The sequence below is a fragment of the Megalopta genalis genome, chromosome 8 (genome assembly GCF_051020955.1).
Source record: "Megalopta genalis isolate 19385.01 chromosome 8, iyMegGena1_principal, whole genome shotgun sequence".
NCBI lineage: Eukaryota > Metazoa > Arthropoda > Insecta > Hymenoptera > Halictidae > Megalopta > Megalopta genalis.
Window position 1 is genome coordinate 9,240,817 of NC_135020.1, and position 23,193 is coordinate 9,264,009.

General features: G+C 41.0%; 1 protein-coding gene and 1 long non-coding RNA gene across 4 annotated transcripts in view; one reads left to right on the top strand and one right to left on the bottom strand.

The window, feature by feature from the left end:
• Positions 1–23,193, bottom strand: part of Ptp36E (protein tyrosine phosphatase 36E) — a 188,068-nt gene that overhangs the window by 27,729 nt on the left and 137,146 nt on the right. For 2 of the 3 annotated variants that reach the window (XM_033483223.2, XM_076524240.1), the window contains one exon: positions 2,649–2,773. In XM_033483223.2, the coding sequence (XP_033339114.1) occupies positions 2,649–2,773 (125 nt within the window). Of the gene's footprint in view, positions 1–2,648; positions 2,774–5,299; positions 5,431–23,193 lie in introns of those variants that run through there. The other variant, XM_076524239.1, reaches the window with a different exon arrangement.
• The window catches only part of LOC143259943 (uncharacterized), a 28,987-nt gene continuing 11,696 nt past the window's right edge, over positions 5,903–23,193 (top strand). Inside the window, exon 1 of the long non-coding RNA XR_013033997.1 lies at positions 5,903–6,263. This is a non-coding gene — a long non-coding RNA (uncharacterized LOC143259943). The remainder of the gene's footprint in view (positions 6,264–23,193) is intronic.

A 23,193-nucleotide genomic window follows, 5' to 3' on the forward strand; every position in this document is an offset into this window, starting at 1 on the left:
CGTAACAACGCGACGTCGGAGACAATCACGGTAACATTATGCTCGGTGTGTTCTCCGGAAACATAATAAATAAACGCGAGCGAAACGTTATACAGGGTGCCCTAAAAATATCTCGCGATCCGGAAATGGGGTTCCTCGGATCATTCGAAGCAACTTTTTCCTTTACGAAAATGTTCTCCGAGGCATCGTTTACGAGTTATCAACGAAAAACACTGGACCAATGAGAAGCGAGGCTCGGCGGGCGCGAGGCGGCCCAGCCAACGTGCGCGCGCAGCCCAGTACCGCTCGTTGGCCCACCCGACGCGCCGCCAGCCGAGCTCGACCCTCATTGGTCACTGTTTTTCGTTGATAACTCGTTAACGGTACCTCGGAGAACATTTTCGCAAAGGAAAATGTTGCTTCAAATCACCTCAGGAACCCCCTTATTTCCCGGAAATACCATAACTTTGGGACATCCTGTAGTATAAGTTCTAGTTTCAATTTCCTAGTTTAACTTCTAGTTTTATTTCCGTAAGTTTTAACCGCTGCTCTCCGCGCTTTAAAGCGAACAATAATTCCGCGAAAAGTCTGCGTCGTCGAAAATCGATGATCGCGCGTTCCTTTTAAAAGAAAATCGATCTGTACAGCACTTCGCCGAGCACCGAAAGATACTCGATGGCAAGGGCGGCTCGCTCGGAATTCCGTGTACCAGAACGGCAGTCTAATGAGAAACCGATATTGAACCGAGTTACTCGATTCCTCTGCCTATTCTCGGGAGATCGCTTTGTCTCCTGAACGTCTCTTAAACCTGTCTTGGCTGTCTGCCTATCTTAGAGCACAGCGCAGTGTTCTAGACGTACGAACGACATACACGATGGATACGCGAGCGAGAAATTTTCTGCCCGTTCCTCACGACTTTGCCGTCGAGTAATTCGATAACAGCGCCCCTTAAAACGCGCACACCTTGCTTCCTATGAAAATCTTTGTATAGTGTTGCAAAAGTAGTTGATCGAAATCGCGAGCGAACGAAATGTTAGTCTCTGACGATAGTTCTGAATTAAATTAAATGGACCGTATTTCGAACTTCCCGAAACCGTTTAACTCGACATAAAGCTTAACTTAATCGGGCGCGACGTAAAGACAGACTCTTATGTACCAGTTTGCATCGCGTCATCGCGTCTACAAATAAATGAAATAGAAAATGCGAAATAGAAAACATTCACGAAATAATGGAATTATTGAAGTGAAATTAATGCAATTTTTTATCCATCTCGAATTCTTTTTCTTTCCATATTTTGAATTATTTTTTAAGAATCATGTCTGTCCATATCTTCCCATTCGTAATTTTCATATTGAATAAAATAAAGAAATAATTTATTGAATAAATTAATATTAAATTCAAATAAATATCAAATAATTAATTTTAATATTAAATTAAATTTAATATTAATTGAATGCAATTTTAATATTAGATTGAATTTAATACTATAATAATTGAATACAATTTAATATTAGATTAAATCTAATATTAATTGAATGCAATTTTAATATTAGATTGAATTTGATACTATAATAATTGAATACAATTTAATATTAGATTAAATCTAATATTAATTGAATGCAATTTTAATATTAGATTGAATTTAATACTATAATAATTGAATACAATTTAATATTAGATTAAATCTAATATTAATTGAATGCAATTTTAATATTAGATTGAATTTAATACTATAATAATTGAATACAATTTAATATTAGATTAAATCTAATATTAATTGAATGCGATTTTAATATTAAATGAAAAATTTGATATTAATTGAATACAATTTTAATATTAAATGAAAAATTTGATATTAATTGAATACAATTTTAATATTAAATGAAAAATTTGATATTAATTGAATGCAATTTTAATATTAGATTGAATTTAATACTATAATAATTGAATACAATTTAATATTAGATTAAATCTAATATTAATTGAATGCGATTTTAATATTAAATGAAAAATTTGATATTAATTGAATACAATTTTAATATTAAATGAAATACGTAATATTAATTGAATAAACTTTTAATATTAAATGAAAAATCTAATATTAATTGAATAAACTTTTAATATTAAATGAAAAATCTAATATTAATTGAATAAACCTTTAATATTAAATGAAAAATCTAATATTAATCGAATAAAATTTTAATATTAAATTCAATTCAATTTTAATCGAACAAAACGTTAATATTAAATAAAAATAAACGTTAAATAAATTAAATACGCGCAATCCACGTAGTAATATGAACCATAAATTATACAATGTACGTAAAATCAAGCGAGCTAGCCATCGCAGACGAAGATTCCAGTTTCGCCAAAGGGCGAGAGGTCGATGGGCAGGTTCATTTCGCCCGAAGCCGTTGTCCACCGATCGGAAAATAATTTATTCGATTCGGCGAGTGAGATCGTCTCGCTTGGCTGTCGGTCGCGGGGAAATCGAGCGCCACAGGGACTTCTAAAAAAAAAATCGCTCACGGTTCCGTGGTCGCTCGTAAGTTCTCTTAGGCGAAGTAACGAGGAGAGCCGGCGAACGAAAAGCCTCGGAAAACGTTGAACCGATGATTGCCGTGATCCGCTTTGTACGGCGGAACACAGACGGATTTATTGTCCTCACCTGGAACTCGACGCGGTACAGGACTGGAAACTTTCGGCGCAGCTCGCAGAGCTTAGGGAACTGGGAAAGCTCGGTGGGCGCGGACGGCAGGGTGGGGCTCATGCTGCTACCAAGTTCCTCCGTGGCTGTGAACAGAAACGAGAAAGAAATTAATGTAGCGGACAATTCGGCCCGTCTCGTATCGCCGCGCACACTTTCGACCCTCCCCCCCCCAAATACGACACGTTTTTCTATCGCCGGAATCGTCTTCCGTCGCCATCTTGGCCACGCTCGGGGGGGGGAGGGGCGTTAACGAAAGCTCGGAGAAATTCGAGGATCGTGGAAAAATGCAAATAACGCTGACAAGAAGGAACTCTAAAACTAATTGAACGCCGAAAGATTTGGAAAAGTGGAACAAGTACCGAGTAAGATGATTCTTCGATCTGCGCGAGAAGGTTTAAGGAATGCAGGATTTTTAATTTTTCAGAGTTATGTCGAACGGAGAAAGAGATTTAATTGGTTGGATGTAATGACCTTGACACGTTACGAATATTGTTGAAAATATCATTGCGACGATTGGATCGCGGACTTTTGTATATTAATATTAATATATTAGAATAATTATAATATATTTTAATTGTAAGAATTATTAATTTAATTTCGTTAATTATTTCGCGATCATATTATAATTTATTAATAATTAAAATTATCATATTACAAGTTATTAATAATTAAAATTATTTGTAATTATAATTTAAATTATATTATTATATTATTATATATATTATTATTATATTATTATTTATAGTATTATTATTATATATATTATTATATTATTATATATTATATTATTATTATTATTATTATATTATTATATATTATTATTATTATTATTATTATTATATTATATATTAAATTATAATTATTTATAATTATAATTTATTTATAATTAAAATGATCACATTATAATGTATTAATTATATTAATTATTTATTAATTACAGCGACGCTTGCTCTGTGTTCGTCGAGTATACTCGTCGCCGCTCGACTCTCGCGACACATATAAAAAATCGCGCCCTGAAAAAAAGGCGCCCCACAGCTACAGCCGGTTAATGTAAGTAAAACGTTTGAATAAATCCGCCGATTCAATAAACGTCCGTAGTATCTCGGTCACGATAAGAGCCAGCCTTATCGTGGAAAGTAGTGCCATTCGAAAAGTGTTTGTCCACAAATTCACGGCGGTTCCAAATGTCTTTCGACGACTGGACGTTAGCTTTCACAGATATTACCGGTAGTTACGATCCAGAATGGAATTCTGTGTCCGACAGGGACTATCTATTACCACGGTCAGGAAGTCGGCCAAGTGCGGTGCCCGCGGAAAGAAGAAGGTAAAAATTTCATCGTTCCCTTCCACCGAACGCATATATCTTTATGCTAATATTACGCCATTTGCATTATGATATTTGCAAAGTCTATTCTATCTATCCGAGGCTGCTACTTATCATCTTTATCAACGACCTAGCAGACCTTTTTTTATTAGAGCTCGTCCACGATTTTCTGCTGATGATCTTAAAATGACGAGCCCCAGAAATGTCTCGCGATTCGGAAATAGTTGATTCCCGAGGATATTTGGAGCAACTTTTTCCTTTGCGAAAATGCGATCCGCCGCTTCGTTTACGAGTTATTAACGAAAAACGCTGACCAATGAGAGGCGAGGCTCGGCGGGCGCAAGCCGACCGAGCCAATGAGTGGTCGAAGCCTAGTTCAGCCGATTGGCTCGGCCGTCTAACGCTGATTGGCTCGGCTGCCTAGCGCTGATTGGCTCGGCCGCCCAGTGCTAGGCGATCGAGGCGACTCACATTGGTTATTGTTTTACGTTAATAACTCGTAAACAAAGCCGCGGATTGCATTCTCGCTAAGGAAAAAGTTACTTCAAATTACCTGAGGAATCCTCCACTTCCCGATTGCGAGACATTCTTGGGACACCCTGTATACAAGTATTTGATAAATATAGCAAAATAATGACAGAGGAATACAACAAATATAAAATGAAAGTATATATGTATATGTATTATATAAACAAGCGTGATCTATTATTTTTCATTGTAATTTTAATACGCGACAGTCACGATTGTGCGACTTTCACAAATAAATTTATTACAAATTCATATTATGTCGCGATTATACAATAAATTATAAATTTAAAGCAAATTGATCACAAGTTGGGTCGAAACGACCCGGCGACCGTAGTACGTTGGGTTAATATTGAGTTAAACTGGCTGAGAAGGTGAGCAATCAACTGGGTGTTGATAGAATTAGCTGAACAAACTACTAATAGCGAGACTCGTGCCGTTTTCACCGGCGAAGAAGTTTGTTAGCTGTGGTTTACTTAAGGGGCCATTCTCATGTGACGAGCAAAGAGAAGCAATTTTCCTTTTCTCTTGTATTTCTCATGCTTGAATTCGTCTAAACAACAAAATCGTAACGATTTACAATAGAACGATGCTTTGAAGCGTTTAGATAACACAGAACATAAGATAATAAAATGTAATCAAATTAATAAATAAAAATTAACGAGAGAAAAGTTAGGCTAATAAAATTGGTATACAATAAATGTTTTCCCTAATTTTCCTTCAGCTTGTAAACAATAATGTACAATTTAGGAAGGTTTACCTTACCGGAGACTGCCTTTTATGGTTTTGTCGCGGATCGAGTGACGTGTTTACATTTTTCGCCACACTTTTTGAGACGACGTATTTCATTATAACCAAACAATATGCTTTCTCAGAGTGCAAACGATTACACCAGCAGCGAGAGAAAAATAAATTTCCAAGTTGCATAGAATTTGTCGCAATGTTCGCGATTGGCCCATAGTTTTGTCACGGTGTGTACATCGGCCTCTCCGGATAGCAAAACATTTTGCATCGGGGCATCGTAAACCGCGAAAATCTGACATCTTGCCGAGCAAGATCTCACGCCCACGCGCGCACATTTCCCGCTACGGCATCTCCCGACACGTAAATATTATTGCGGCGGGTTCGGCCACGACTTTCATCATTTTCGTTCTATTTTAATGTTCACGCGGTGGCCCGCGTAGGTTCCTCGGGATCCGGCAGCACCGAACGTTTCGCATTCCGCACGACGCCGAGTCACAATGAAATCGGTTCGGTTGCGCGCGTTTCCCAGGGCAACCGTTAGATGGCGCGATTGAATTATAAAACGTTGCGTCATCTTTCGAGCGAACGACCAATTATCGTCGGTAATGCGCGGCGCGCGGTCCACGCTGACGGCGCCGATTACACGGCTGATTTGCGCGCGCAAAGAACGAGTAATCGGCCGACAAATGAATGTATCGTTTGCGTCGCATAACACTTTCTTCGTGCAACAAGGCCGGCCTGTAATCGACGAGTACAGTGTTCCCTAACGAAAGTGATCGAAACAACATCTGCGTACAGTAATTTCTCCCGGAAATGCCAGATTTCGAGTCGTTGTGAATCTCGCTGTGCCAGTGCTACGCCTATGTAATTTACTGCTGCGTCGATGCTAAGGGCCGACGGAGTCGGTCAAGCGTGCGACGCGGCACGCGACGCGAATTCCCGGAAGGCAACGCGAGACGGTTTGTTTGGGCGTGAGTCAGGTAAGAAAAAGCGCGGAGCTACAGCACGTTGTAAACATTGGGCCGGCAACTAAGTTCCCGCCGATTTTTTAAATTCTAGTTAATTACTTAAAAAATTTTATTTTAATTATATTATATTATTAATTTTTATTATATTATTTTTATATTATTTTTAGATCATTCGAAACAGGGTGTTTCGTTCTTTTGTTCGAGTTAATTACTGCGAGTTTCTCGGATCATTAAAATGGAATGTCAAGTTGAGAGAAAAATTAGCATTTTCGACAGCTCCTTCTTTTCTCTACTAATCAACAATTTTGCTTTAATGATTTCTTTTTTTAAAGTTTACTTTCCAGTAAAAATCAACAACTAATTAATCAACAATGTATTCCCCCTTGTTGTTCGCAACTTCTTCGCAACAAGATTTTCTTAAACAAAAAATTTCTTAAACAACGAACGAATTCATTGGAAATCGGCGATCGGTGAAAATACACCGAGCGTGTATTTTCACAAGCGTGCACCGCGCTGTTGAACGACGTCGAAATGCAAGAACCACGGTTGGCTTATTGAAAAATTGCATTTCGAAAGTACGAAAGTTATTGAAACGGCGCTCGGCAGAACAGCGGCCACGGTTAATTTCCGCGATTGCGGTGGAAAAAGTCAAATCGGCATGAATAATTCAGGGCGTTCGCCCTGTTCGACGGCTCGAGAAGAATGCGGGCGAACCGCGCGCGCGCGCGCGCGCGCGCCGATGTTTACTTCTCGTGGCCCACTTTTGTCTGTTACTTATTGGGACGTGACAACGTAGCAGGAAGCTCATGAGATTTTATGCCCCGCGAAGGATGTTTATGTGCTTACACACGCGGGGGGGGGGGGGGGGGGGGGACAAAGTGACCCAGTTTCGAACAGTCTTTTAACAGAATCGGGGAGCGCATCCGAGACGATGATCTCCTAAGGATAAAAACATTTTAGAGCTGGTTGTGATGCTCCGCCGTAGGAATTACGTCGCCGCGCGACCGCATAAAACTTGTTATTTACCCGCTGACGCGGAAAAAAAGCTGCGCCACTCGATATTGCCGACCTAAAGTCGCAATTTTCTTTTTTGTTTCTTCGGGCAATTTTACGGCGTCCTTTAATCCGCGACCGCGAAAACGAACGCGCAACGTGGAAGGCAATTCGGAGGCCACGTGACACGATTCGAAGGCAATTCGGAGGCCACGTGACACGATTCGAAGGCAATTCGGAGACCACGTGACACGATTCGAAGGCAATTCGGAAATCACGTGACACGATTCAAAGACAATTCGGAGGCCACGTGACACGATTCGAAGGCAATTCGGAGGTCACGTGACAGGAGTCAAAGGCAATTCGGAGGCCATGTGACACGATTCAAAGGCAATTCATAAGTCACGTGACACGATTCAAAAGCAAATCGGAGACCACTTGACACGATTCAAAGGCAATTCGGAGACCACGTGACACGATTCGAAGGCAATTCGGAGACCACGTGACACGATTCGAAGCAATTTGGGGGTCACGTGACAGGAGTCAAAGGCAATTCAGAGGCCACGTGACTCGATTCAAAGGCAATTCATAAGTCACGTGACACGGTTTGAAGGCAATTCGGAGACCACGTGGCACGATTCAAAGGCAATTCGGAGACCACATGACACGATTCGATGGCAATTCGGAGGCCACGTGACAAGACTCGAAGGCAATTTAGAGGCCACGTGACTCGATGGTCACTGCAGATTTCTTAATAGTTACTCGTCGAAAGTGTCAAAAATCAAGACAAAACCGCGATTCTCGCGATCTTTAATTATTTACAGTTTATTTCAAGGTGAACCGATCTCGATGCAACTTTCAGAACGCACACAAGCCACAAGAATCTATAAATCGCGCTTTCTTAAACCTTCGTTAGAATCTCAAATAAAAAAGTCGAAAAACATGATTTTTTAAATATTTATTCGTCACTTCAAATAATATAGCAATATACAGCAAATAGTAGCATAATATACTAAGAAAAGTAGTATAGTAGATGTCTAAGAAATTACCCCCTCTGTCATCTAAAAAAAAGAAAAAAATTCAGATCATTTGGACCAATTTAAAAAAAGTTCAATTCCGTTCGAGTAGCTGTCAACTTACTTTCCGCAGTGAGTGTACCACGTATTACAGCTCCGCGGTTTTTCTCACCCCCGACTCACACCCAAACGGACCATTTTGTGTTGTCTTCCGGGAATTCGCGTTGCGTTGCCGCGTCGCACGCTTGACCCGATCACTGCGTCGGCCCTTCGACGCGGCGATAAATTACATAGGCGTGGGACGTGCACGTGAGAAATTCACGGCAACCCGGAATTCGGCGTTTCCGGGAGAAATTGCGAATCATTTATTCGGTTCGAATAGTTTATTCTCAGTGCAACGAAACGGTGATATTTAGCACCACGGAAGCTCGGTGGCTCTGTTTTTGGCACGAAATTTCTAATTGCGATCCGCGCGCGCGCGCGCGGTCTGCGATTCGCGGCGAGGTCGCCGCGGCCGCTGCAAATTTGCTTTGCACGCGGAGTTCCAGCGTGCCTCCAACGGCGCATATTTTCCGAACGGCGCGCCGCGCCAATTCTCTGTCCGCAAGAACCGATAACGGTTTTGCGCGACCCGGTCTCCCCCCCCCCCCCGCAAAATGGCGACATTTCGCGAACAGACGGACGGCCGGGAGAACTATTCGACGAGCTCGACATTCCCGCGCTGCCGATTATTGCTAGGATTTCTAGATAATAATGGAAACTCGCCGATCGTTTGTCCCCCCCCCCCCCTCCACCCCCAGAAATTCGTCGACCGCATTAATATAATTCGACCGGTTCGTTAATTGCGACTTGTTTATCGGCGATTCCATTGCTGCGCCGCCATTCGGGAAACGCTTATTGGAGCATAGGAATATATGTTATATACAGGGTGTCCCAAAAATGTCTCGCGTTACGGTAATCTGGGGTAGCTCGTAGGTCATTCCAAGTAACTTTTTACTTTTGCGAAAATGGAATATGCGCTTATTGGAACATAGGAATATATATTATATACAGGGTGTCCCAAAAATGTCTCGCGTTACGGAAATCTTGGGTAGCTGAGGTCATTCTAAGTAACTTTTTACCTTTGCGAAAATGGTATATGCGCTTCTTGGAACATAGGAATATATATTATATACAGGGTGTCTCAAAAATGTCGCGCATTACGAAAATCTGGGGTAGCTGAGGTCATTCTAAGTAACTTTTCACCTTTGCGAAAATGGAATATGCGGCTTCGTTGATATGATACGCGGCCTGTCATCCGCGATCATGCTACAGAAAGTTCTAATTAATAATAATTAGAATTAATTTATTAATAATTTAGTTAGTTTAGTTAGTTATAATAATGATTTATTTATAATAATAACTATAATTATATATAATAATAATTTAGTTAGTTTAGTTTATTAATAATTATTAGAATTAATTTAGAAATAATCGACGCGTTCGTTTTTAGGCAAACGAAAATACCGTTCGTTCGTTGAAGCGATTCTGCGGGGACTAAATTGTCGAGATTTCGAGAATGCAGAGCATTCTCCCTAATTTTCCTTCGGATCGCGCGCAAAAATGGACAATTTCGGAGGAGGAGATACGATTGTTCGAGCCTCGCACCTTATTTTAAATTTAAATAATAATTTATATTGATTATATATTGATTATAATTATTATTATTATTTATACTGATTATTAATATATTGATTATATATTAACAATTTATATTAATATAATAATTTAATTTAAATTGTCCATTTTTGTGCGCGATTCTCAACGCGAATTACGGAGAATTTCCTGTTCGATTATTCGAGCCTTGCGGCTCATTTTTATAGTTCTCGATACTCGGCAACTATAAAAATGAGTCGCTAGACTCGAATAATCGTATCCGCTCTCCCCAAATTGTCCATTTTTGTGCGCGATCTCCACGCGAATTACGGAGAATTTCCTGTTCGATTATTCGAGCCTTGCGGCTCATTTTTATAGTTCTCGTCACTCGGTAACTATAAACATGAGTCGCGAGGCTCGAATAATCGTATCCCCTCTCTCCAAATTGTCCATCTTTGTGCGCGATCTCGGCGCGAATTAGGGAGAAATTACCGTACTTCCGCGAAGCGTGCTTCTCGGAAACGCGCACGATTCTCTTTGCCATGTCCGACGTCGCGCGCCAGTGTGCGAGTTTTACCGACGAGAAAAAAAAAAGAAAAAATTTGTCAGCAAATGGGTCATCAGCGAGAGGGGCCAGAATGACCCCGAGGTCCGTCGGGCAGAGGAATTAAAACAATCGTGAAAATGAACGTCGCCGGGCCGCGTTTGTTTCCTTCGATGCACCTCTCCGCGAAAGGGGAGCACCGCACAAAGGGTCTCTCTCCCCCTTTTTGTTCCGTGATTGCTTTAATATGTATGAGCTTTTTTTACGCCCCGGGGGAGAACACTTTTGTGTGCTCTTCTTTTAATTTCACGACCTGTTGGTCGGACGAGATTCACCATTCTCCGGTGTTCCGTTGCGTGCCATGATTGCAGCTAAACTTTGTTGGGAACAACGCACCGGGAATGGTTTATATACGGATTTCACGTATTCCGCCGTCGTGTTTTGCTGAGCCACATATTTCGCATTACGGCATGCGCACCTGCTACGTTGAAAAAATATATTCCTTCTATTTTATATTATACATCGATTAAACAACGGTATCGCCATCCGGACACTTTTTCTTCGACGGAAACACAACGCATAATTACAATCGTAATTATAATAATAATTACAATAATAATAATAATAATAATAATAATAGTTACAATTATAATAATTGCAATTATAGTTGCAATAATAATTAGAATAATAATTGCAATTATAATTGCAATAATAATTAGAATAATAAATACAATTATAATTGCAATAATAATTAGAATAATAATTGCAATTATAATTGCAATAATAATTAGAATAATAATAGCAATTATGATTGCAACAATAATTAGAATAATAATTACAATTATAATTGCAATAATAATTAGAATAATAATAATAATTGCAATTATAATTATAATTACAATTATAATTGCAATAGTAATTAGAATAATAATAATAATTGCAATTATAATTATAATTACAATTATAATTACAATCATAATAATAATAATAATAATAATTGAAATTATATTTACAATTACAATTACAATCGAATAATCGTCTCTCCTCTTCCGAAATTATCCATTTTTGTACACCACTTGAACGCGAATTAGGGAAAAATGGTCATACCTTCTGTTCTCAAATTGTCCATTTCAGTTTCCAAGCTGATCGTCAATTACGAAGAATTTACTATATTCGAACGTTTACGTTCGCAACATTTAGCATGCGAACGGTGCACGCTATGTTCCTGTGTTTAACCCGTTGCAACGTGATATCGCGTCCGACCGTCGGCGAATATTATTCAATCGCTCGAACCGGAATAATATTTTTCTGTTCCCGAAAGTTAACCCTTCGCGCGCTCTCTTTGTTTTATCGTGGAAACATTCCGCGTTCCGCTGTCGGAATGCTTAATAATAGGAACACCGTATCCCCGGCATTGACATGGGAACAAAGGGAATCGATAACTGGAATCGAAGTAAATAAATTCGCAAATATGTCGCGACGTTTCGCGATCAAATATTTAAGCACGCCTCGATTATGTTATTCTTCGACGTTTCTGTTATCGATCGACGCAGGCAACGGAGATCGTCGAAGCCGTCTATTAAAATACGTTCGCGGAGCAACGTAACAACGCAACGTCGGAGACAATCACGGTAACATTATGCTCGGTGTGTTCTCCGGAAACATAATAGATAAACGCGAGCGAAGCGTTATACAGGGTGTTCTAAAAATATCTCGCAATCCGGAAATGGGGTTCCTCGGATCATTCGAAGCAACTTTTTCCTTTACGAAAACGTTCTCCGAAGCATCGTTTACGAGTTATCAACGAAAAACACTGGACCAATGAGAAGCGAGGCTCGGCGGGCGCGAGACGGCCCAGCCACCGTGCGTGCGCAGCCCAGTGCCGCTCGTTGCCCCGCCCGCCGCGGTGCCAGCCGAGCTCGACCCTCATTGGTCACTGTTTTTCGTTAATAACTCGTGAACGGTGCCTCGGAGAACATTTTCGTAAAGGAAAAGGTTGCCACAAATCACCTCAGGAGCCCATAATTTCCCGGAAATACTATAATTGCGAGATATCATGTACTGCTTCAACGATGATAACCCGATAACTTCGTGACCGAAAAAGATCTAAAAATTCAAACTCTCGCGCTTTTCATCGATTCTGTTCCAACACTCGTCGATTCGTAAATGCGCGTCGGAATATAAAATTCCCGGAGGAATGCCGCCGCAGCGGCCGAGACGGGGAACCGCGAGAATTTCATTCGAGAAGCATACGATGGTTAAAGAAATTCAGAAGGAAACGGACGATTGGATACGAGGGGGGGGGGCGGTGGTAATTAGGCGAGCGGCGTCGATAGACCCTGGGAAGAAAGACTAACTTGCCGATGGACCGACAGTGGGGTTTAATTAAATTCCTGTAGCCGTCTATGTCGCCCCCGGGCGACGTCGCCTCCATAAGAATCTGCCCCGGTGATCGAAGACACGTGTCGGAGGTCAGGCGCAACTGTGTCAAGGTATACGTTCCGGTCCTGCGACTGCACGGAACGCTCGCTTCCCTGTGACACCCTCACGGATTTTAAACTTCAAAGTCGCCGCAGCATTCAGACCCGGTTAAACGACCTGCCCCCGACATCCGGAACCTTAGGAACGTTTGCTCTTTGTACCAGATCATCCACAGGTGCTACCGAAAGTAATATGTACCCTCCGTTCTGCCAGGTTCGTTCGCTCTCCACGACGATTTCTCCGCCAGCAATTTCCACGGCCTCGCAGTTTGTAAAATGTCAAAAGCTCGAAGCGACAGCGTGGCTATTAGAAGAGCGTTCGATCGAACGAATCGGCCGTTCGGCGTTGTAATTGTACAGGGTGCCCCAAAATTATGGCGTTTCCAGGAAATCAGGGGTTCCTCGGGTGATACGAAGCAACTTTTTCCTTTGCGAAAATTTTCTCCGAGACACCGTTCACGAGTTATTAACGAAAAACGGTTGACCAATGAGAGGCCAGCACGGCTGGCGCGCGGTGGACGGGCCAATCAGCGGGACTGGGCTTCGCGCGCTCGTTGGATTTTTTATACTTTCACTCGAAGTGCTCGTGGTATTTATTTTTATAATTATACAAGGTACCTCAAAATTATGGCATTTCCGGGAAATTAGGGGTTCCTCAGGCGATTCGAAGCAACTTTTTCCTTTGCGAAAACTTTCTCCGAGGCACCGCTCACGAGTTATTAACGAAAAACGGTTGACCAATGAGAGGCGAGCTCGGCTGGCGCGCGGACCAATCAGTGGGACTGGGCTTCGCGCGCTCGTTGGCTCGCGAGGCGACCGAGCCAATCAGCGCAACCGTGCTTCGCGCGCTCGTTGGCTTTCGTACACTTTCTCTCGAAATGCTGAAGTCCATGGCATTATTTTTTGTTAAAGATTCGCCGTCTGCTCGACGGTTATACAATTATTATTATTATAAACTCGTTCCGTTGCACTCGATTCTCTAACCTTTGACATTTTACGAGAAATCGCTTATCATGATATAAAATATATCATTTAAACTTCTTTAGATATAACAAAAAAAAACATAGAAATAATTAAAACTACGAACTTAATATTCTAATCGAAAAATATAATTTAATACTTATCAACTTTAAACGGCAGAACAATTTAAAAATTACTTTTATTACTTTCGTATTACTTTTAGTTAATTTAATAAAAATGTAACGAATACTTTTAATTACAAATTCTGGAGTGATATTAACAATAACTTTTCAGCAGTATAATAAGTCTTATTATTATTTATTATATATATAATAATATTATATATTTTATAATATAATATCTAATAATATATATATATTTTATAAATTATAATTATTAATATAATTATAATTTATAATTCTTCTTATTATTATTCGTTCGATGCCGATAAATCGAAGTGAAAGTACGAGCCCCGTATTTTCAACGATTTGATTAGATACCCGAGCTTCGCTTATATTCGAACGTATTTATTAGGCGAACTTTTTTTTCGCGGCAGGCTGTTTCCATCGACAAAGAGGCTGCGCGCCGAGAATTTCCCGGCGTTCGTGTCACAAAACAAAGATGAAACCCTGCTGTGTCGGCGATCGTGCGAGATATAATGAAGCACTCACGCTTGACAAAGGTATTCGACGTGATCGCATCGATCGGCTGTGAAATACAAGACACGGGGTAGGGTCGGCGCGGTTCATAAAGCATTCCATAAATCCCGACAGTAACGCAACGCGGTGGCAGGCAGGTCATCAAAAATCCCGTTGACAAGAATTTCGAGAAGCGTCGAACACGAAAAGGTAAAAAAAAACAAACAAACGAACGAAAGGATCGCGTGCACGATGAAAGTATCGACAACAGGATGAGCTCCGAGGGCGCAATGCTCCGAGTAATTTCATTTGGAAGCCGCTTTCGAAGATGGGAAATCAGAGAGAGAGAGAGAGAGAGAGAGAGAGAGAGAGAGAGAGACAGACAGACACAGAGAGAGAGAGAGAGAGACAGACACAGAGAGAGAGAGAGTGAGAGAGAGAGAGAGACAGACAGACACACACACACACAGAGAGAGAGAGAGAGAGAGAGAGAGAGAGAGAGAGAGAGAGAGTGAGAGAGCACAAGTGAGAGAGCGCGACAGAGAGAGCGAGAGAGGAAAAGAGAGAGAGAGAGAGAGAGACAGAGAGTATGAGAGAGCACGAGTAAGAGAGCGCGACAGAGAGAGCGGGAGAGAGAGCGAGAGAGGAAGAGAGAGAGAGAGAGAGAGACAGAGAGTGTGAGAGAGCACGAGTGAGAGAGCGCGACAGAGAGAGCGAGAGAGAGAGCAAAAGAGATCAAGAGAGCGCGAGAGAGAGCGCGAAAGAGCGAGAGAGGAAGAGAGAGAGAGAGAGAGAGGGAGGTATGTGGGCGCTAGGAGATTAAAGATAAACAATATTCCGGGATAAACGTTTACTCAACTAGCTTACGAAGCCCGCTATAATTTCCTCGGCAAGACTATTACAGATTATTTAGTTAATTAAGCTATCATCCCTTGGTCCTTCGAGCTAGACATCACATTCACGAGATGTTGATTCGAGTTCTGATACAAAAAAAATACTGAAAGCTGACGGCTTATTGATACCAATCGCATGGTTATTATAAATAATTATAAATAACCATAATATGCGATCCAATTATAATAACACAGACGCAGTCGATACACAATTGAATACGATACTGTAAAAAATGTTGTTGCTGAGTTTGAAAGGTACGAGACATTCGAGGGAATTTATCTCGTCCGAAGCGCGAGTTCATTGTTATTATAAATAATTATAATATGCAATCCAATTATAATAATACAGTGGTAGGCTATGCAATTGAATACGATACTGTAAAAAATTTTGTTATTAAGCTTAAAATCGACGAGGCATTCGAGGATATTTATCTCGTTCGAAGCGCAAGTTAATTGTTATTATAAACAATTATAATAATACAGAGGTAGGCTATGCAATTAAATATAATACTGTAAAAAATTGTGTCATTAAGCTTAAAATCGACGAGGCATTCGAGGATATTTATCTCGTTCGAAGCGCAAGTTAATTGTTATTATAAACAATTATAATAATACAGAGGTAGGCTATGCAATTAAATATAATACTGTAAAAGATGGTGTCATTAAGCTTAAAATCGACGAGGCATTCGAGGATATTTATCTCGTTCGAAGCGCAAGTTAATTGTTATTATAAACAATTATAATAATACAGAGGTAGGCTATGCAATTAAATATAATACTGTAAAAAATTGTGTCATTAAGCTTAAAATCGACGATGCATTCGAGAGAATTTATCTCGTTCGAAGCGCGAGTTCACATTGTTATTATAAATAATTATAAATAACCATAATATGCGAACCAATTACAACAACACAAACGCAGGCGATGCAATCGACTAAAAAATGTTGTCGCAAGCTCAAAAGGTACGTTGCATTCGAGGTGATTTATCCTCGTTCGAAGCGCGAGTTCATTGTTTATTATCGTCATACGTGGATTAATTTGTTATTTTGCGTGTTCGGCCGGTGCGATGCGCGTCGACGCACGCGTGTTATTGTCATGTTGAGCAGCGTCCTTTGGTAGGTGGTTTAGACAATCATGTTTGCGGCATCGCTCGACAGGTGTGCAATTACCGACGAACGCGAAATATGGATTGCGAACAGGTTGACATTAACTGCGGGTCCCCGCTTTGGTGTACTGTACGGATTGACTGCTGCTAATTTATTTTGCGAGAGGCCGAAACGACCGAGCAACTTCCTCGGACAACAATTTTACGAGCGTAGGAATAAAGTCTGTAATTAGTAACCTGTTGATTGGACGTCTTTAATGCCGAACTTAACGACTCGTAAACCTGCCCGACCTGCCTGTCGCTTCCTACCGTTAACGGTGACAGGACACAATTTATTTGGACATTTTGTCGCGGTTATTACTTTCCATTTTTATTACAACGTATAACATTACAATGTACATACAGGGTATCCCAGAAAGTGGCGGGTTCCTCGGGTCGTTCGAAGCAACTTTTTCCTTTGCAAAAATTTTCTCCGAGGCACCGTTAACGAGTTATTAACGAAAAACCGTGACCAATGAGAGGCGAGCTCGGCTGGCGCGAGGCGACCGAGCCAATGAGCGGAACCGGGCTTCGCGCGCTGGTTGGCCGGGCCGCCTCGCGTCAGCCGTACTCGATTCTTATTGGTCACTGCTTTTTCGTTGATAACTCGTTAACGGTGCCTCGGAGAAAATTTTTGTAAAGGAAGAAGCTGCTTCGAATGATCCGAGGAACTCGCCATTTCCGGATTGCGAGACATTTTTGGGACACCCTGTATACTGTTGAGTTATGTTCTTCGAAAGAGTCCTCGCGATTTCAACGAGTAATTCTTTGTTCCAATGCTGTGCATGAACCTGAATTAAAAATTCCAATGAAATTCTTCGATAATGTAGCGAAACTTATGCTAAAGATCGGGTCGCATATTTTTGGTAATTGCGCTATAATGCAATGTGTTTAAATTTATTATAGGAAAGAGAAAGAAATTATTGTACGGGTTGGTACATCAATTATTTTTGACGCGGAAGCTTCATTAGCAGAAATATTTCAGTGTACAGAGGTCTAGAATGTAATAACAATAATTTGTATAATTGTAAAATAAATGAAATGTGAACGTAACGAAATAATTTGTAATAAAATGTGATTATTCTTTGGCAACATTTTATTTCATAAAATAAAGGAGACATGCAAATGGTAATTCATATTGCACCATCCTGTATATATATATTATAATAATTATAATAATACTATAAGTATATGTATAATAATATTATAATAATTATAATAATAACATAAATGTATTTAATATATTTATATTTATAATATAATATAAATATGTAATAACTGTATAATAATTAATGCGAGTTAATATTATAATAATTATAATAATACTATAAATATATGTATAATAATATTATAATAATTATAATAATATAAATATATTTAATATATTTATATTTATAATATAATATAAATATGTAATAACATTATAATAATTATAATTATAATATGAATTAATAAAGTCAATAATTACATATTATAATTATAATATGAATAAATAAAGTCAATAAATCGGGCTCCAATAATTCGGTCGTTAAAAATCTTATACAATCGCGAGCGTAGATCGCTAAATAATAATAAACAGTTTGAGACGCAGGTGCCGTTAAGTCGTTCACAATTGTAACTTCGCAAGTAGACTCAAGGGGATCGAATCAATTCAAAGGCGAAGCGGTGATCATATTCGATCGAACGAATCCCTGCCGCCGTCAACATGAATTCCGGCGCTTGCAACGCCTCGACTTACCGAAGTATTCGAACCTTTGAACTTAGTTAGTTCGGGTAGTTTAAGGACCGCTTTGTTTAGAACTACTTATGTAGATCCGAAGGCCAAACTGTATTCCCGTTCGAGCACCGAAAGTCTGATTTCTCGAGCTCCAGAGAAGTTAGCCGACGATCGCAAGAAGTTTTCATATTGATTCTGACAAGTCGGTTCGCAATTACAATTGCACCGTGTAACCGAAATATCGGAGAAACTGTTCCAGCGATGATGGAACAACTCTGATTAACATACAATGAATTTCATTGTTCGAAGACTTGTTGAAAAGTGACTATATACAAAGTGTCCCAAAATTGTGGTATTTCTGGGAAACGAGGGGTTCCTGAGGCCATTTGAAGCAACTTTTTCCTTAGCGAAAATGCAATCCGCGGCTTCGTTTACGAGTTATTAACGAAAAACAGTGACCAATCAGAGTGCGAGATCATTTGGCGCGAGACGGCCGAGCCGATGAGCGGAACCGGACTCCGTGCGCTCGTTGGCTGGGCCGCCGCGCGCCTCTTATTGGTCAGTGTTTTTCGTTAGTAACTCGTAAACTTCGGAGAAAATGTTCGCAAAGGAAAAAGTTGCTTCAAACGACCTCAGGAACCTTCCATTTCCGGATTGCGAGACATTTTCGGGACACCCTGTACACGTGGCGGCTATCTGTTTCAATTTGTACATATACAAACATCGTCCGTCCTTCCGACGTTCCAACGTCTAATGCAAGGCGGCCGCTAGGATAGCTTCACCGATGAGTCATCTAGCGGGTCCCACACGAACGCTGCCCTCCCCCTCCTTTTTCCACCGAAAGCCGCCGTCGTAGCAGCCGCCGCCAAACTATGTGTATTCATATTAGCGTACACCGGCATGCTGGCCGCTGTCTTTTTTCTGCCGACTGCGACCGAATTTCTCTAAAATAAAATCCGCGAGGCCGGAAGAATCGCGACTCGATATTCCCGGATCCGCCGGTTTCAATTCCGGCCACCGTGCATTTCTGAGAGAAATAACCGTAATTGTAGCAGCGCGCTTGATGTCGCCCGAGTAATTTCGAGCGCAACACCTGTTATCGAACGCGATAGGGGGCGCGCGGCAACGCGTCCGTCATAGAGAGCTGGTATTGGTCGCGTGTACTCGCAGAGCGGTCGGAATTTAATGAAACACGACACGCAATTCGTCTCGCACGCGACATCGAGAATCTCCGATTTGTCCTCTCGACGCGGAAAATTCCGAAACCGGTTCGGCCGGACTTAGGGGTCTTATCGCGTCGGTGAATTACCCGTCGGCGTCCCCTCTAATCAGGATTATTAAAGCTCGTGGAGCGTCCGCGGTGGACAAGAGAGGAGGGAGGGGGGGAGGAGAGAGGAGTAGCGGCGGCCGGAGTTTCTGATTGATTCGTCGTTTGATCGTCTTGCGAATCAAGTCGCCATTCAGAAGGAAAATAGGTGTTTACCGGCCGGAAATAAATCGGACCGGAGCCGAGGCCGATAATCAAGGAGTCTGTCGGCGCGTGTGCGATCGTTTGAATACGCTCTGGCCGCATCGATCCCCTTGGTTACGCGGTGGCAACCCGCGAATTGGCGTTACATAACTTTTCGGAATTTCAAATTCAAATGCGCGAGCACCGGAACGAGATTACGCCACCGAACCCAGGGAAAACGAATTTAAGTTCGCGGCCTTGTTATTCGGGGCTGCTCTAATGCACCGGGAACACACTGTTCGCGGAATTTCGAAGAATATCGGGAAATTTGCTTTTTAATTAGATTCTCGCTGCCGCGGAGACGAAATAAAGTCGTTATTTCGACGCACACGGCGGAGCAGATATGATGACGGATTGGTCGCGAATTTTCACGAGTATATAAAAATCTCTCTCTATCTCTCTAGAGAGAGAGAGAAAGAAAGAGCGAGAGAGACAGAAAGAGCAAAAGAGAGAGAGAGAGAGCACGAGAGAGAGAGAGAGAGAGAGAGAGAGAGAGAGAGCGCGAGTAAGAGAGCGCGAGAGTAAGAGAGCGCGAGTACAAAAGCGCGAGAGAGAGAGCGCGAGTGCAAAAGCGCGAGAGAGACAGCGCGAGTGAGAGAGCGCGAGAGAGAGCGCTCGAGTGCAAAAGCGCGAGAGAGAGAGAGAGAGAGCAAAAGAAGTCAAGAGAGCACGAGAGAGAGCAAAAGAAGTCAAGAGAGCACGAGAGAGAGAGAGAGAGAGAGAGAGAGAGAGAGAGAGAGAGAGCAAAAGAGATCAAGAGAGCGGGAGAGAGAGCGAGAGAGATAGAGAGAGAGAGGGAGATATTTTATATATTTTATATATAAGAGAGAGATTTTATATATTTTATATATACATATATCGATTTTTATGGATTATTCCGTGGCGCACCGCGTGTAACGATTTCAAAAAATTTGCGTTTCTGCTTTCGTTGAACCGTTGCATATACCATTTTCGTATTCGATAAAAAAAAAAAGGAAAAAATAAATCGTGGAAAGAAATTCGATAGGCTGGAGAAACTAATGCGATTTGAAGCGCCACCGGTACGAAGTGATCGGAACTTCGAGCCGACAATATTTCGAGACTGAAAACACGTGGTACGAGTTGTCGAGTTGCCGTAAGGCAACGAGAGTGTTTTCTAAAAATGTGATGGATACTTAACTACCATAAAAAGATGCTAGAATCGTGTTCAAGAATGTTTAAACTTGTGTCAGCAATAAATAACGATTTGCGAATTATCAATTTAACGAACGTGCCAGCTCGAGCGTTCGTTCACGGGTATAGGTTATGTCAACGTTCATGCTAGTACATTCTAGTTCTTTCTAGTTCATTCTAGTTCTAATTAAGAATTACAATAAGAATATAGATCTCTGTGAAAGAAAATTTGCTTCGTGGAGGAAGACGGATCGAGTTATAAAATTACTGAATATTTCACGGTTACTTGCGGGCTTGATTAGTTCGTGCTGCCGGCGCGCGAGCGCGACTCTCGCTAATTGCGGCGAGTAATTCCCGGTGATTCGAATCAGTTCCCGAGGTCGTGAAATTAGAATCCGCCGGTGTGTGTGTGTGTGCGCGCGCGCGCGCGTCTCCTTGCGATTTTAATCCACGAGGCAACCCCGCGGAGCAAACTAATATCCCAAGGACGCCGGGGGAACTTCGCTTTGATATCCGGCTTTATTTTCCACCTATGTGTATTTGTTCTGTTGTGTATGCACACGTACACCACGCGGGCCACCGTCGTCTCGCGCGACAAGATTGACGCACAACTTGCCCGGAAGTTCGCCCGCGCCGAGTCTCCGCGGCCGGAAATAAAATTTCACGAAAAATAATGCTCCCCTCGCGACGCGAACTTCCTCGAATTAGTTCCCGATTCACTCGCTCCGCGAGAGTTGTAAACTACGCGGACTACTGCTTCGCAAATTGTACAATATGACGGGGTAATTAATAACGGCGCTACGAATTAATGTTGCTGTCGAATTAATATTTGCTGGAACATTTAGCTTCGTGGAGATTCAACGATAGAAATCATTTGAACAAATTCGTCGGGGCGATTGCAATTAGCCGAACGTTACAGATTGTGTGTACAAGAGTCAATAAAATTATTCGGAGAACGTGTTCACATTTTTATGTAAACTCGCCTTTTCTAATTGCTGCGGATAATTTTTGTTTTGTAACGCCTTTTCTTTTTGTAATTGTAGAGACTGTCGGATCACTTTTACGATCAACTCTGCGAAGACCGATTCATGTTTGCTAGTTGAAAAGACAGAGGAAATTATGACGGAGAAGGTTTCAAGGTTATGTCGCTGGGCTCCCTTTTAAACGTTGCCGTAGCACAATATGACGGGATAATTAATAACGGCGCTACGAATTAATGTTGCTGTCGAATTAATATTTGCTGGAACATTTAGCTTCGTGGAGATTTAACGATAGAAATCATTTGAACAAATTCGTCGGGGCGATTGCAATTAGCCGAACGTTACAGATTGTGTGTACAAGAGTCAATAAAATTATTCAGAGAACGTGTTCACATTTTTATGTAAACTCGCCTTCTCTAATTGCTGGGGATAATTTTTGTTTTGTAATGCATTTTCTTTTTGTAATTGTAGAGACTATCGGATCACTTTTACGATCAACTCTGCGAAGACCGATTCATGTTTGCTAGTTGAAAAGACAGAGGAAATTATGACGGAGAAGGTTTCAAGGTTATGTCGCTAGGCTCCCTTTTAAACGTTGCCGTAGCACAATATGACGGGATAATTAATAACGGCGCTACGAATTAATGTTGCTGTCGAATTAATATTTGCTGGAACATTTAGCTTCGTGGAGATTCAACGATAGAAATCATTTGAACAAATTCGTCGGGGCGATTGCAATTAGCCGAACGTTACAGATTGTGTGTACAAGAGCCAATAAAATTATTCGGAGAACGTGTTCACATTTTTATGTAAACTCGCCTTCTCTAATTGCTGCGGATAATTTTTGTTTTGTAACGCCTTTTCTTTTTGTAATCGAAGAGACTATCGGATCACTTTTACGATCAACTCTGCGAAGACCGATTCATGTTTGCTAGTTGAAAAGACAGAGGAAATTATAACGGAGAAGGTTTCAAGGTTATGTCGCTAGTCTCCCTTTTAAACGTTGCCGTAACACAATATGACGGGATAATTAATAACGGCGCTACGAATTAATGTTGCTGACGAATTAATATTTGCTGGAACATTTAGCTTCGTGGAGATTCAACGATAGAAATCATTTGAACAAATTCGTCGGGGCGATTGCAATTAGCTGAACGTTACAGATTGTGTGTACAAGAGTCAATAAAATTATTCGGAGAACGTGTTCACATTTTTATGTAAACTCGCCTTCTCTAATTGCTGCGGATAATTTTTGTTTTGTAACGCCTTTTCTTTTTGTA